General features: G+C 49.4%; 1 protein-coding gene across 1 annotated transcript in view; it reads right to left on the bottom strand.

The window, feature by feature from the left end:
• The window catches only part of LOC144176516 (tolloid-like protein 2), a 72,516-nt gene extending 61,243 nt beyond the window's left edge, over positions 1 to 11,273 (bottom strand). The window contains exons 1-4 of the mRNA XM_077705216.1: positions 11,140 to 11,273; positions 9,656 to 9,975; positions 2,920 to 3,052; positions 1,209 to 1,340 (exon numbers count right to left, since the gene is read on the bottom strand). Coding sequence (XP_077561342.1) covers positions 1,209 to 1,340; positions 2,920 to 3,052; positions 9,656 to 9,975; positions 11,140 to 11,272 — 718 coding nt within the window. The 5' untranslated portion in view covers position 11,273. The remainder of the gene's footprint in view (positions 1 to 1,208; positions 1,341 to 2,919; positions 3,053 to 9,655; positions 9,976 to 11,139) is intronic.
• Between the last annotated feature and the right edge of the window lie 1,749 nt (positions 11,274 to 13,022).

Below are 13,022 nucleotides of genomic sequence, written 5' to 3'. Positions count from 1 at the left end.
TAGAGGCGAAGCCCCTTAGCGACTGGGCTGTTTGCGTCTCCTGTCATCATCGTCGTAATCGCCATCGCATGTAGTCACGGTACTAAAACACCAGCAAACTCGTTTACGCCTCGCGCTAGAACGTAACGCGTACTTCAAAAACACTTGGACACTCGTTCATGCCCCGCGCTGAAGCGCTTCGGGCTTCTAAGACAAGAGACTTTTACAGCAAAGCTGTCCACCTTTACCCCACCACGCCTTGATCTCCATTGCGAAAACGCCGGGGCGCCAAGAATACGCTTATACACTGCATGCTTCGTCCCTCCCCAGGTTTCACGTTAGTGAAGATGGACCGGGATTTTTTCAAATGTCTTCTTTCGGAGAGGTTACCAAACGGAAGTTCCTACAAATCGAACAAGGGTGTATTTTGTCTCCTTTAAACAAACCTAGCGCTGCCTGACTGATGAAAAAGTCCGGCATATCACCATGAAAGTATTATATAGATGCTGGCCACTATAAACACCCTTGAATGCGCACCGTGGCGTTGGATAAAATCACCACGTCGCGGTGGCTCTGTGGCTAAGGCGTTGCACTGCTGAGCTCGAGGACGCGGGTTCGATTCCCCGCTGCGGCGGGCGCTTTTCTGATGGAGGCGAAAAGGAAGAACGCCCGTGTATACCAGATTTCGGCGCCCGTTAAAAATCCCCAGGAGGTCAAAATTAGTCTGGAGCCCTCCACTACGGCGCGCCTTATCGCCTGCGTTGCGTATGCGCGTTAAACTCTACAATCCATCGAATTGGATATAACCACGTTAAGCATAGTAGAAAGTCTTGTTACGTTGTATTATTTATTTATTTATTTATTTATTTATTTATTTATTTATTTATTTATGATCGCGAGAACTTTCGGGCAAAGTGCAGTAGTGCACCTCACTGGCGCACGCCTACTCTTTTAACGCAACACTTTAGTACTTTAAGCGAGGGCCCCAACGCGTTACGCGCGTGACGAATGCCGTCGTACGCCTCTGATTGGTCATCTCCGTAGGACGGGAAATCTCTTGTTGAAGCGTGCCCACCCCCTTCCCGCTCAGAGCAGCTCACAGGATCGTAACACTCCTAAACCTTGCTCCATTCTCAATTGTGTGCATGCAGTGGCGAAGGGGCACTGCAGCGGCTGACGGCGACTGTTCTCTAGAGTCAATACCATAACAGCGTGTAAACAATACCAACCAAGCCCCGTCGAAGGTGGCAACCTCGTTCCGCACTCAACCTGGCGGGCCTTGATGTGGAAGCCAGGCCGGCTCCCGCTTTGGTCTGACCGGAAGCGGAACACCATCTGCGAACTGCTGAAGTGCACCAGCCCTGGATAAGAGAAGACGCAGTGCGGAGCTTGAAGCAGGCTCTCTCTGAAGCGTTCTATCCGCACCGGTGATAAGCATGTTGAGAAGCGTGATGACTCACGTAGCAGCCGACACCGGCAAGCCGGGAATAGAAAAGAAGAAAGAAGAGCACACGATGCGTGGGACAGGAGAATGGGTCATCTCACGGAAGAAGAGCCTTTTCTTCCAACTTCTCGCACAGTACGCACTTTTCTTCTACAAATTCCGATATTTGTTGTGCGATTATTCTCATCAATTTTTTTTCTGCAAATCTTAGTTTTCTAAATAGGGCACAGTAGACCTAGAACGATCCTGGCCAATCCCCCAAGTGGGTATGCGCCAAAACCAGACGAACAACAAACACACCCTCCCACCGGGTCTTACCCTTGCCGATGAGGTTGCGCTTAGGAGGATATCCGGGTGGGGGTGGTCCTAACTCCCGCCCTGACCCGCCATTGGCCTCACTTTAACGATTGTTTTACAAATCCCGGTTGCCCAGTTTGCCACCGCAGCGATGCAATAGCCGACATACACCACTTGTTGTGGTCTTGCCTCGCTTTGAGTCCTTTGAGACTGCGACATCTTGCGGCGACGGGCCTCCACGTTGACGACACATCCGCATACAACACATGGATGTAGGGCCCCATCATCGTTCCCTCCTAGACTTTATACGCGAAGCAAAAATTCTCATGTTCATCTAACAAACTTTCCTCGTAATCAACTCATACACCTTATCTATGCTTTGTGGCAAAATAAACGATAAAAAACAAACAACAAGAGTCAGCTGATTCGGGGTGACGGAGCGGGTGCGCGACCAAGAGACTGGCTTGCTCAGAGACGTGCTTGGACCGGGCTGCTGACTGCCGCTCAAGGTTCGCCAGGTTGGTGGTTCGAGGTGCGCCACGCCTGGTGCCGTCCCGGAAGACCCGCCGCTGCCGTCCGAGTGGCTGTTCCCGGAGGGGCCTCTGTGCGGAGCGAGGCTTACGCTGGCGAACCAGCAGCGCGTGACTCGGCCGTGCGGAGCAGCTGTCGCCCGAGCTACCCGACGTCTCGCGTTTCGGTGTGCCCTAGTGCGTCCTCACGACATCAGTATGTCCTCGTCGACACGTCTACTGAGCAGCGAGCTGACCGGACTGTGCGGGCGTCCGCTTTCTGAACCCTTGTTCGGACTTTTCCGCGTTAAACGTTTGTTTTAGCTTGTGGTAGTTTTTACCGTAGTTTACTAGTGGGAGTGCGTTTTCCGCGAGAGAACATATTTTGTTTTCCGAAGTCTTAACGAACCATGGCGTCACGCGTTTCGTCATCCTCCTTCGCGGGACAGACGCCCGCCTGCTAACACCAATCCTCACAAGGAGACCCGAAAATGCATAATTTAATGCGAACCATCACGGAGGGATGAACGAGCCTATTTGTTACCACTGCTCTAAGCGGCCACGGGCATCTCGATGGAAGTGTAGACAGAGTGGCGTAAAGGGAAGCTGAACATTGGGCGTACTATTATTTAACGTCGCCCTGGTAGTACCAATAGTTTAAACCGTCCCATTGGAGTCAGGGGCACTTACTCTTGGAGTCTGGAGGCAGGGAACCGCAGACACGCTCTCCGTCGATCTCCAGGAAGTCGGAGAGGCACTCATTGTCCTTGTCCACGTCCAAGTCGATGAAGGTGAACTCCACGCTGCAGATGTCACGTGACGCCTGCACGTACAAGTCATTCAGAGAGAAGGAATGAACGTGTATTGTTTCTCGTTCTCACTATACATGTTCCTCACAGACTTCCATGGCGTTCCGAGACGCTAACCGTCCGTACCTTTCATGCGTTATGCACTCATGTCAGCAAACGTTTTTCTGAGCCCGTTTAAAGCTCAATTTGTATGTCACACAAGTTCCCCATCTCAGTTGCTGCCCAGTACGAAATCTCGGAAACAGATGCGGCGTTTTGCTGATAAAGCCAAGGACAGATGCAACGGCGCTGTCGAGGACGCGCACCGCTGTTGGTTTCTCTGAGCCCGCCGCGTAAGAAACACCCCTCGTGCATCTGGTGCTACGTGGCGAAGGACGAGCAAGTCTCGCAGTCAAATATGCCCACAGCCACCTAAGCTGTGAATGCGCTGCCACCTAAGGGCTGTGAAGGCGAAATTGTGGATATTTAATCTCAGACGCATTTGCTATCCGCTCCGCGTTTATGTAGGGCTTCGAACCATTGCCGCATGAGGCGATGTGCTTCGTGATCCACTCCAGCCTTAAGCGTTCTAACGGCTTCGATTTGTCGCCTACGCATAGTGCCGCTTCCATCAGAACCATCACTTCTATCAGAACCAGAAACCTCCCACAGTAATCTTCGTATACTCCAACAAGCTCTAAAGATGTGTATATATATATATATATATATATAAATATATATATATATATATATATATATATATATATATATATATATATATATATATATATATATATATATATATATATATATATATATATATATATATATATATATATATATATATATATATATATATATATATATATATATTCTACTTAGGCGTTAAAGGGACACTGATGTGAGTTGTAAACCTAGCGGGATTAATAGCGCAAATTGTAGTCCGGAGTCTATAGGCCATTTCTACCATTCTGAGCGCGTTTACGCGAATATATTTAGTAGAAAAATCAATTCGAAAATGCTGTCCTCCTCTCTGCATCCTCGCCCAATTTCTGTGGCGTTTTTGTGTGATGGAGGAGATGACTTGGCTTGACTAAGCTACTGCGCGGCTCGCTGACCTTCCGGCAGAGTCAGTCGGCCCAGCGTTTAGTCCGCCGGCCGCCGACGGGTCGTCGCAACTCGTTCGCTCAGTTGAAACGAAGCCACGACACGTTTGTGAATGGAAGATTGTGCCTTTCTTTACTTTGTTAGTTTGTACACTGTATCAAGCTCCAAGTCAAGGTCGCTCCACCCAAGCGCTGCACAAGCGCACATGCGATGCTTCGCTGACTAGTGCGCTAGTAGGAAAATCTAAGGCCACTTGAAGGCGGGAGAAGAGTCATGGAAGTCAGTATAGGTACTAAGGAAATAAAATCAACTGATACTTTTACCGTACAGCATAAAACTAGGGAGCCCGAAGCGCTGGGAGAACAAGCACAGCGGTCAGCAGCAGGACCCCACATCTGCGAACGCTTTTCCGTCTAAGAAATGCAATTGCTAGACGTGAGATATTGTGGAAATTTGATGGACGCTTACTGCATGGGCGCTATACAACAAATAGTGACCTAAGCTGCTTGAAATGCTAAAACTTAAAAAAAGTGTCAACTGGTTATACATTATATACCTTACATTTCCAAAGGTGGCAGCGCTGGCGTTGGTACGGAGCGTTTATGTTGCGCTGAGTGATCCACCAGAGTGGCTGCATCTTTTGGATGCGTGCGTTTGCTTGCCTGAGCTTTGAATTGGTGCCGACCTTTGTTAGACTGACGTGCTTACCCTTTGCTGTCTGTTAGTGTTTATATTGTGTGTCAATTGTCTTGGCTGACTTCTCTCTAAAATTTTCACGTATTAAAGAAAAAAAAAAGAAAACAAAAAAGCTGGCCCGTGGCCAAGTGGTTTGGAACGCTAGGTATGTAACTTTGCAAGTCACAAGGTCGAACCCCTGGGGGTATATTGTTTTTTTTTTTGGACGATGTTTTCTATACTGAGTTCACCATTTTTGGGTGGTAACTTTCACTGCTCCACGAACTAGTTCACAGAACGCGCGCAGGCTGACACTGATGCGCTAGCGAGTTCTCGTTGGCGTGCTGTTGCCATAAGCACCGACTACTTGCGGCCAGTGGCCACAGGCCAGAATCAACAGACCTTTGGCCTGGTGGAACACGCTTTTTACGATACAGGTATGAGTGAGGCAAGCTCCAAACAAGGGGGAAAAGCGCATGGCATTTGGGCGTCTGCGGTGACGCGGAGGGCGTTTATCCACTGCGTAGGCCTCGGCTAGTGATTGCTACGATTCCAAGCCGTCCTGGGAGGCTTATCTTAGGCATTTTACAGCCGAAGACATGGCAGAAGCGCGGTAGACGATTACTGAGATATCGAGAATGCCCATCCAACGATGCCGTCGGATGTGAAGCATGTTGTTTTACAGAACCGCAACCGGAACTAGTTTGAAGGCTAATCTTGGACATCCTCCAATCACGGTGCACCTCCTCGCGATGTTCCAGCCTTTATCTGCTGCGGTTGCCGCAGACTGCGCATGGTAGTTTTTGTTCGTTCAGGCTTTATAAAATAAATACCGCCTTGTAGCCCGAATAAACGATGAAAAGTGTGTTCATTTGAGCCAGTCTGCGCAGTTCAAGCAAAAACGGGAGCTTGGCAAACTCACTTCAGTGTCCCTTTAAAGTGCTTCTGCCATCAGACCTTCAGGCAATTAAAATGCGCTTCGCGTGTTATGATGTGTTTGCGTTCACATATCATTTAATCTAAGAGTGGGGAGTATTGAGAATACCGCGAAATGAAAACTCCGAATTCCGGAGAATTGGGGATCTACGACAAATGCACTCCGATGAACACAAATCCTTGGCTAGACCATAAACTCCCAAAACACGGAGCCCTATTTATAAAGGCGCCACAAAAATTTGGAGATATTTTTTTGATGGCCGAGCTCACAATATGAGAGAGAGAGAGAGAGAGAGAGAGAGAGAAAGAGAGAGAGTCACTTCATTTTGGTAAGGAGGCCAGAGGCATTGGGGGGAGAGATAAAAAGGCAGGTAGGGGAAAGAGCAGTTGTGAAGATGTTCACTGTTCACACAAAGTTGTCTGTTCAAGCAAAAGCTCGCTGTTCATATGAAGTTCTCTATTCATTCATCGTGTTTTCACTTTTCGCACAAAGTTAAAGCGGGCTGATGAGCGTGTGTGGTGCCCTCTACGGGAGTCGGACAGACTGTTACACCAGTTGGTAGAGACCATTCTCGGTAGCGCATTCGGTAATCATTCCCACACACGACGTATGTGTTCGGATGCAGGTATCGGACCAACAGCTAACAGCTGCGCAGGGCCTCTGTCGAAGGCGGGACAGAGCCAGACGAGATTAAATAATTTTAGTGTGCCATCGCAACCACAGTGTGGGCAGCGGCGGGGCTCGGACCCTTCAGGGGCTGTCCATATGTATATAACGGGGGTAGGGGGGTGCAAGCCGCATTAGCGTAGACTTTGTTCGCGAATATTTCCCCCCGCGTGAAAGAGGCTTGAAAAGATCGAGGACTCCGTCCAGGGTCGCATCTTGCATACGTTGCCTGCGGAGTCTCTTCAGATGCGGAAGCCGAAGTTGCCAATCCGAATGGAGAGAGGGGGTTGGTGCATAGGGAACCGCGGGAGGTGCTTGAAATTGCTCCCTGGCAGCAGCGGGGGCCAAAAGGTTGCCATGTGCACCCATCGCGTGCACCGGTGCCCAGGCGATGCGAATCGCGAAGCCTTTTGCTTGTATACGTCGCGTACCGAAATATGTTGTGCAATGAGCTACCGTGTGCAGCACACCGACGTCGCTCATGTTACACTGCGCTCACACACATTAGCGCTGCGTAAGAATATTTTTGCATTAATAAGTAGTAATGAAGTTTGCTTATTAGTACCAAAACCTCTCATATATGACTGCGCAGTGGCCGCTGGCTACACATGAAAAGAAAGTGTATATAAGTACAAAATTGTTTTACTTTTGCAACCTTCCTTTCGTCGGCATGCCCAATACAGCGTCGTTTCGTTAACCAAGATACTAGTTAGTGTAGCGTTGTCTGCCGCACCAACGCACAGCACCAACCCTTTTACTAGTTATGCACTCAATGTCAAAATAAATTAAGAGTAAGATCTTGCACAAAAATGGCCTTTCTTTTATTACGTCGGACACGTATGCCTCAATAAACTAAACCCTGGGTTGCTTCATTACGAGGACAAGGAAGAGCGAAGTGACTTTATATAGCTCGAGTCACGTGGCTACAGCTGGTAACTTTGATCGGCGATATTTTTATCACTCCCTGATTTTGACCCGAAAAATGGTCTTGCCTTTACGAGCTTGGTCTATCGTCCTACAGAGGCCGCCCTGAAGTTGGGCAGAAGTGTTTTCTCGATCCCCTGGCGTCACCAATCACGCTACACGATAAGCAATCTAGGCCGTTGTGACCCTGACACATGTGAGACTAGACGGTTCGTTGGCATTTCGAAGAAATCGGTGGGGATATGGAATACGAAGGCAGGCGATTTGCGCATTCGTAAACCCGCCCAACGCTACTGCTAAACACGATCTACACTAACTTCAGCAGCTGACGTCACGTCATTGTAGCTCTTGCGGAGAAGGACCTCGCTACTCCAGTGGCGCAACGGTGTCCCTAATGCTCTTACAAAGAGGAGAAAAGCGCAATACAGATGAAGCACAAGAAGAAAGTGACAACCCCGAGCGCTTATGGTTGGCACTTTCTTCTTGTGTTTCGTCGGTGTTGCACTGTTCCCCTCTTTGTAATTATGCCCCAACTCCCCCAAGCCGTAAACGTTGCAAGCCTAATGCTCTGGTGCTTTTCACTCACGGGCCACTGCTCCAGAACCACCCAGCTCTTACTGCTCTGTCGGCCTCTCACCAAAAGGTGTGCCACTGTCTCGTATTGCAGGTGAGCGACACCACTGTCAGTGCTGAGCTGTCACAATGAGGCGTATCGATACGCGTACGTCAGGACAAATCTTTGCTTGCATCCTCGCATACATCACTTTTCAAGACAACAAAGGGAAGGTAGATAAATGGGGCAGGGGGAGTGGGGTGAAGGTCTCGCCCTCCCCGCCCTAGTGGATAACAAGTTGACACGACGCCGGCGATCACTGCTGCTACCTTATATTGTCACGAAGCCAAGGACGACGCAGTTGTCTTGAAGGAGAAACAAGTTTATTGGAGTGAACTTGTGCTCCCCTAACAACTCAAAAGAATACAGAGGCGGTGAAGCAGCGGTCAACAAAGTCTGAGCACGAGGTCGCGGGTTCGATTCCCGGCCGCGGCGGCCGCTTTTCTGATGGAGGCGAAAAGCAAAAACGCCCGCGTGTACGAGATTTCGGCGCACGATAAAGATCCCCAGGTGGTCAAAATTAATCCGGAGCCCTCCACTACGGCGCGCCTCATCGCCTGCGTTGCGTCGGCGCGTTAAAACCCCACAATCAAAGCGGTCAACAAAGTGACTTGCGTCGGCGAGCGTCGCAGAATCGAAGGCCGCGGTGTCTGCTGTGCAGGCTTTTATCTATCGGCGCGAGAGTTTCTGGAACCGTCGATTCACATCCAGAACATTGTAGACCACAGAAGATTATTCTGGGCTAGCGGCGTTAGGGCGAAACACTCTGCTTATCTAAATGAGATAGCCCGTGCGGCATAAAAATAAAGAATGGAACACGCGCTTCGCATGGGACACAGATAACAGATCCGGGCGCGGCTGGGCGTTAAAAAGAAACAATAACTAAACAAACCCGTATATGGTTCGCGGCAATATGTAGACCGCTGAGCTGACGAAGCAGCCACCATATAACTTTTCTTTCTTGTCTGATCGGTTCATGTTCTGTACCGAAAGTGAAAGTTTCGCCCCGATCGGAGCTTTACACCAAAAAAGGAAGCAGCTGTTGTGACAACGGACGATTGGAGCAGGTATCATATAAGCCACCATGCGGAAACCAAGTCACACCTCCCCGTTTTTCTCACGCCTCTTCTCCCGAAACACGGGCGTAGCACCAGTGTTTTATGACTCCAGTCTTCGTACGTATAGAATTTACAACCCCACGAAAAGCCTGCACCGACCTTTTTTTTTCTTTGAACAAAATTCTGTGCCACTTTCTTCCGTGTCTCATTTCCTCCGCTTCTACCCTATACTCAACAGAATTATTTCGGCAACAGTGGCACACTGTTTAAGTTGCTTCTGCACTCATGCTTCAAACCTATTTGTTTCCAAGGCCGAGATGTCAGAGCGATATCCTGAGAAAGCCAATAGCAGCCAATTTCTGAATGTTGCAGCTGTAAGCGCATGGTATTTACTCTCCTTTCCTCATGTTTTGGCGAAGAGCTATATATAAATCCCCATGGATCTGGGGCTATGTGCTTGTGGTCTTCAGAATTTACAAATCGACGCATCCCTATTCATCACTTTGCGTGTTTATAACAAGGGTCAAGTGGCTCTGGTGCTTGGGCGAGAGCAGCAACCGGTGAACGAAGGCTGGGACATCAAATGCTGATTAAAAAGGGCAGGGCAAAAGTCACGGCCGGATAAGAGGACGTGGCGTTTCGCGTATCTTGTGCGTACCTGAAAGACGATGTATTTGCAGTCCAGGTTGGGCGGGTATCCTCCGGGGTAGTTTGGGCTGCGGATGTCGAAGAGCCGGTTGGTCAAGATCTTGTCGCACTTGTGCTCGTGCTGCGGTCCGCCGCCGTCGTCGAGGACGGACGCGGTAAAGCCGCCCTGCTGCAGAGGCCTGAAAGGCGGCGGCTGAGGCGAGAGCAGCCCTTCGTCATCCTCAGGCAGGCACTCGACCTGACGCAGCCTGATTTGGAAGCCCGGCCGAGAGTTGGCCGCATCCGAATGAAACCGCAGGTGCTTCTCGTTCTCCTCGAAGTCGTACATGCCTGCTCCCCGGAGAAAGCGCGCGGTATAATTTTTCATCACGAAAGTAACACGAAGTGTGCTGACAGCGTGACGAAGAGGTCGCGGCTGTTCCGTAACGGGCCCGCATCTATGAAGTAGGTTACATAGCTTGTAACTGGTGTGACTCTGTCCCTTTTTTACGGCGTATTCCCCAAAATATAGTGGGAGATAAGGGAAAGTACTTCTATCGGAAATGAAAAACCCCTACAGCCGTAAATGGAGAAGTTTAAGTGCTAGAAGCTTGCCGAGAGGCTTTCAGTGAAGTGGCGAGAAATTCAACCACCTTTTCCATTACTTCTGAAGTCATTTAGCTACTGACCGGTTCAACCTGCGGATAAGGCACTCAAAAGCTACCCAAGGGCGTTGGTTTGAAACTGTGCACGCTTGAATGAGCGTTCTACAGCAGAGAAGTTGTTCGGCGTAACAGCGGAATGTTGTGCTTGGCGGTCCCTGTGACCACGAGGATGGTCTTCAGAAGGGGTTCCGTAGAAAGAACGTGGTGGGTACAGAAGGCATAAAAACGAAGCAAGGTGCTGGGAAGTGCGTAAATCGCATAGGCCGTGGTGGCTATCTCAAACTGCCGTAGGTTTTGCACAAGTTTTCTTGACGGTTTTACTGCTTTCGCAGTCACTGTTTGTTTCTTTGGTGGCGAAGAATAGATCCTTATATTGTCTTTTAAACCATAAATCGGAAGTAGCACATACACAAAATAGTTTCTGGGGAGCAGTGGGAGGCCATGCTGACCAGCGCGGACCTGGAGGACCAGCGTGGCCTGGTTACCCGGGACGTTCGTACTACGGCAGGCCATGTCATCCCGTACTAGGGAGGCTAACCACCCAAGACCAATGCAGAAGATCACCCCCCCCCGCCCCTCCCCCCGCACCCTTATCCATTTGTGGCCAATAAACGTTTATACTACTGCTACTTCTGTGCCTCGAAACCAATATAAATGGCAGCTAGTTTTTGTTTTTTACTTGTGTGTAGCTTTACAAGATTTCGCTTAGTTTCAAATGCGATGCAGCTTTTTTCAGAATATTTTTTATGCATTTAAGGCATTCAGCCCCGTGTTTCTTAGCCTGGTTTTGTTAGCTCCGTTAGCTTAACACAGCGATAACCGAAAACATACACTGGACGGCAAACAGCACCTGTAGTGTTCCGGGAGAATATCCCGCACAGCCGCTGTCCGTCCACGTCCAGGTAGTCGTACTCGCAGTCAGTGCTCGATTCGACGTCGAACCGCTCGAAGTTCATCTCCAGGCGGCACACTGACGAGCTCATTTTTCGCACTGTGTACCTGCGGCAGCGCAAGCGTCACATTCAAGTGCAGCCGACCAGTCTCGTCACCTCAGGGAAACACGCACAGACGCCGAGTGCCCCAGCAGTGATCAGACGACGCGGAATAAATCGCGTAAACGAAGAAACGTGCAGTGCAGTGCCGACAGAAGCCAGTCAGCGTGTAGAAGTGTACGCCTTTACGTATTCGGACCCTGTAATAACATGCAAGCTAACAAGCCCCCGAAACTCTGCCCCTCAAGCACCAGGGTACTCCCTGATACTGGTTCGACAAGAAATTGCATGTCGTCAGATCAAACTCCCTGGACTTACATCGCAACAGCACGAAACAGTAGTAATCTGTGGCAGACTTCCTAATGGCAAAACAGTTCTTGTCGCCTCGTCTTACTACAAACCGATCACTGGATCTGCTCGACACACCTCTTTTCAATGGGTCGCAGAACTCATGCACCAATATCCTGCCACGCAGACAATAATTGGTGGCGATTTTAACGCCAAAAACACAACGTGGGGCTACGCAGCTACGGATGTTAGAGGAAAACTTTTGGAAGAAACCATGGAGATGAACAATCTTATGCTGTTAAACGACCCCTTCGAGGCAACGAGAATTGGATTGCATGCTTCCCAGAAAGACACCTCTCCAGACCTCACCTTTGCGTCACCGGGGCTAGTAACTACATGGAAAACATTCGACACCACTTGGGGCAGTGATCCCTTTCCAATATCAATTTCCCTTCGTGGTAAGCGAATCCGGACGGCAAAAACTTTGGAACTGACGAACTGGACCTCATTTCGTGAAATTCTCAACGAATCATCAGACCCAGCAACAGACTTTCATACTTTCATAAAGCATATTCAGAATGCTGCCCAAACCTCTAAAGAGTCCGTAACATGCTCTGAGGACACACCTGCCATGGACGGCCACCTAGCCAACTTGTGGAACCGAGCTAAACACCTAACTCGTAAATACAGACGACTAGGGAAACGCCACGTCGACCTAGTGAAACTAAGGCACCAATACAAACTGATTCAAGAATATCAGAAACAATTGGCTCATGAGCACTGGCAAGAGCTATGCTCAACTTTAGGCAAAAAGCGCAAACTCTCGAAGCTATGGAGAATCTACAGAGGCATGACAGGAAAGGGCAAACAACATCTTCCCCTCTTTGCGACGCTCACGCTCCACAACACCCCGGAGGTAGTCGAGCGGGAGATTATAGCAACGCTTTTCCCTTCAGCAAGTACGCAACCCCGCACGTACCTACCTATCATCGAACTAGACTCGGACGACTCAGCTTTAGACACCCCTTTTACGATGGCAGAACTTCGCACCGCCATCCGACAAAGCAAGGTGAAATCATCCCCAGGACATGATGGAGTCACGTGGCAACACATCCGTAACCTCGACGAGCCTCAGCTAGAACAACTTCTTGGCCTTATAAATCATTCCTGGAACACAGGAGAAATTCCTGACACCCTGAAGCTTTCCCTGGTTAACCTCATTCCAAAGCCTGGAAAAGACCCTTCTGTCATCTCCAACCTTAGACCCATATCTCTTACACCCATGTTATGCAAACTGATCGAACGCCTGATTAACAACCGGCTACAATACCATTTGGAATATGTGAACCCATGGTTTCACCCGTCCCAAACTGGCTTTCGTCCGTACCTAGGGACACACGATTGCCTCTGGCTCTTACGACGGGTAATCAACAGATCCCCGTACGACCGCGGA

This window comes from Haemaphysalis longicornis, unplaced genomic scaffold (assembly GCF_048455015.1).
Source record: "Haemaphysalis longicornis isolate Haplotype H1 unplaced genomic scaffold, Haemaphysalis longicornis Haplotype H1 scaffold_1, whole genome shotgun sequence".
NCBI classification, from domain to species: domain Eukaryota; kingdom Metazoa; phylum Arthropoda; class Arachnida; order Ixodida; family Ixodidae; genus Haemaphysalis; species Haemaphysalis longicornis.
Note: the sequence above shows the minus strand (reverse complement) of the source record. Positions and strands in the feature narration are given on the sequence as shown.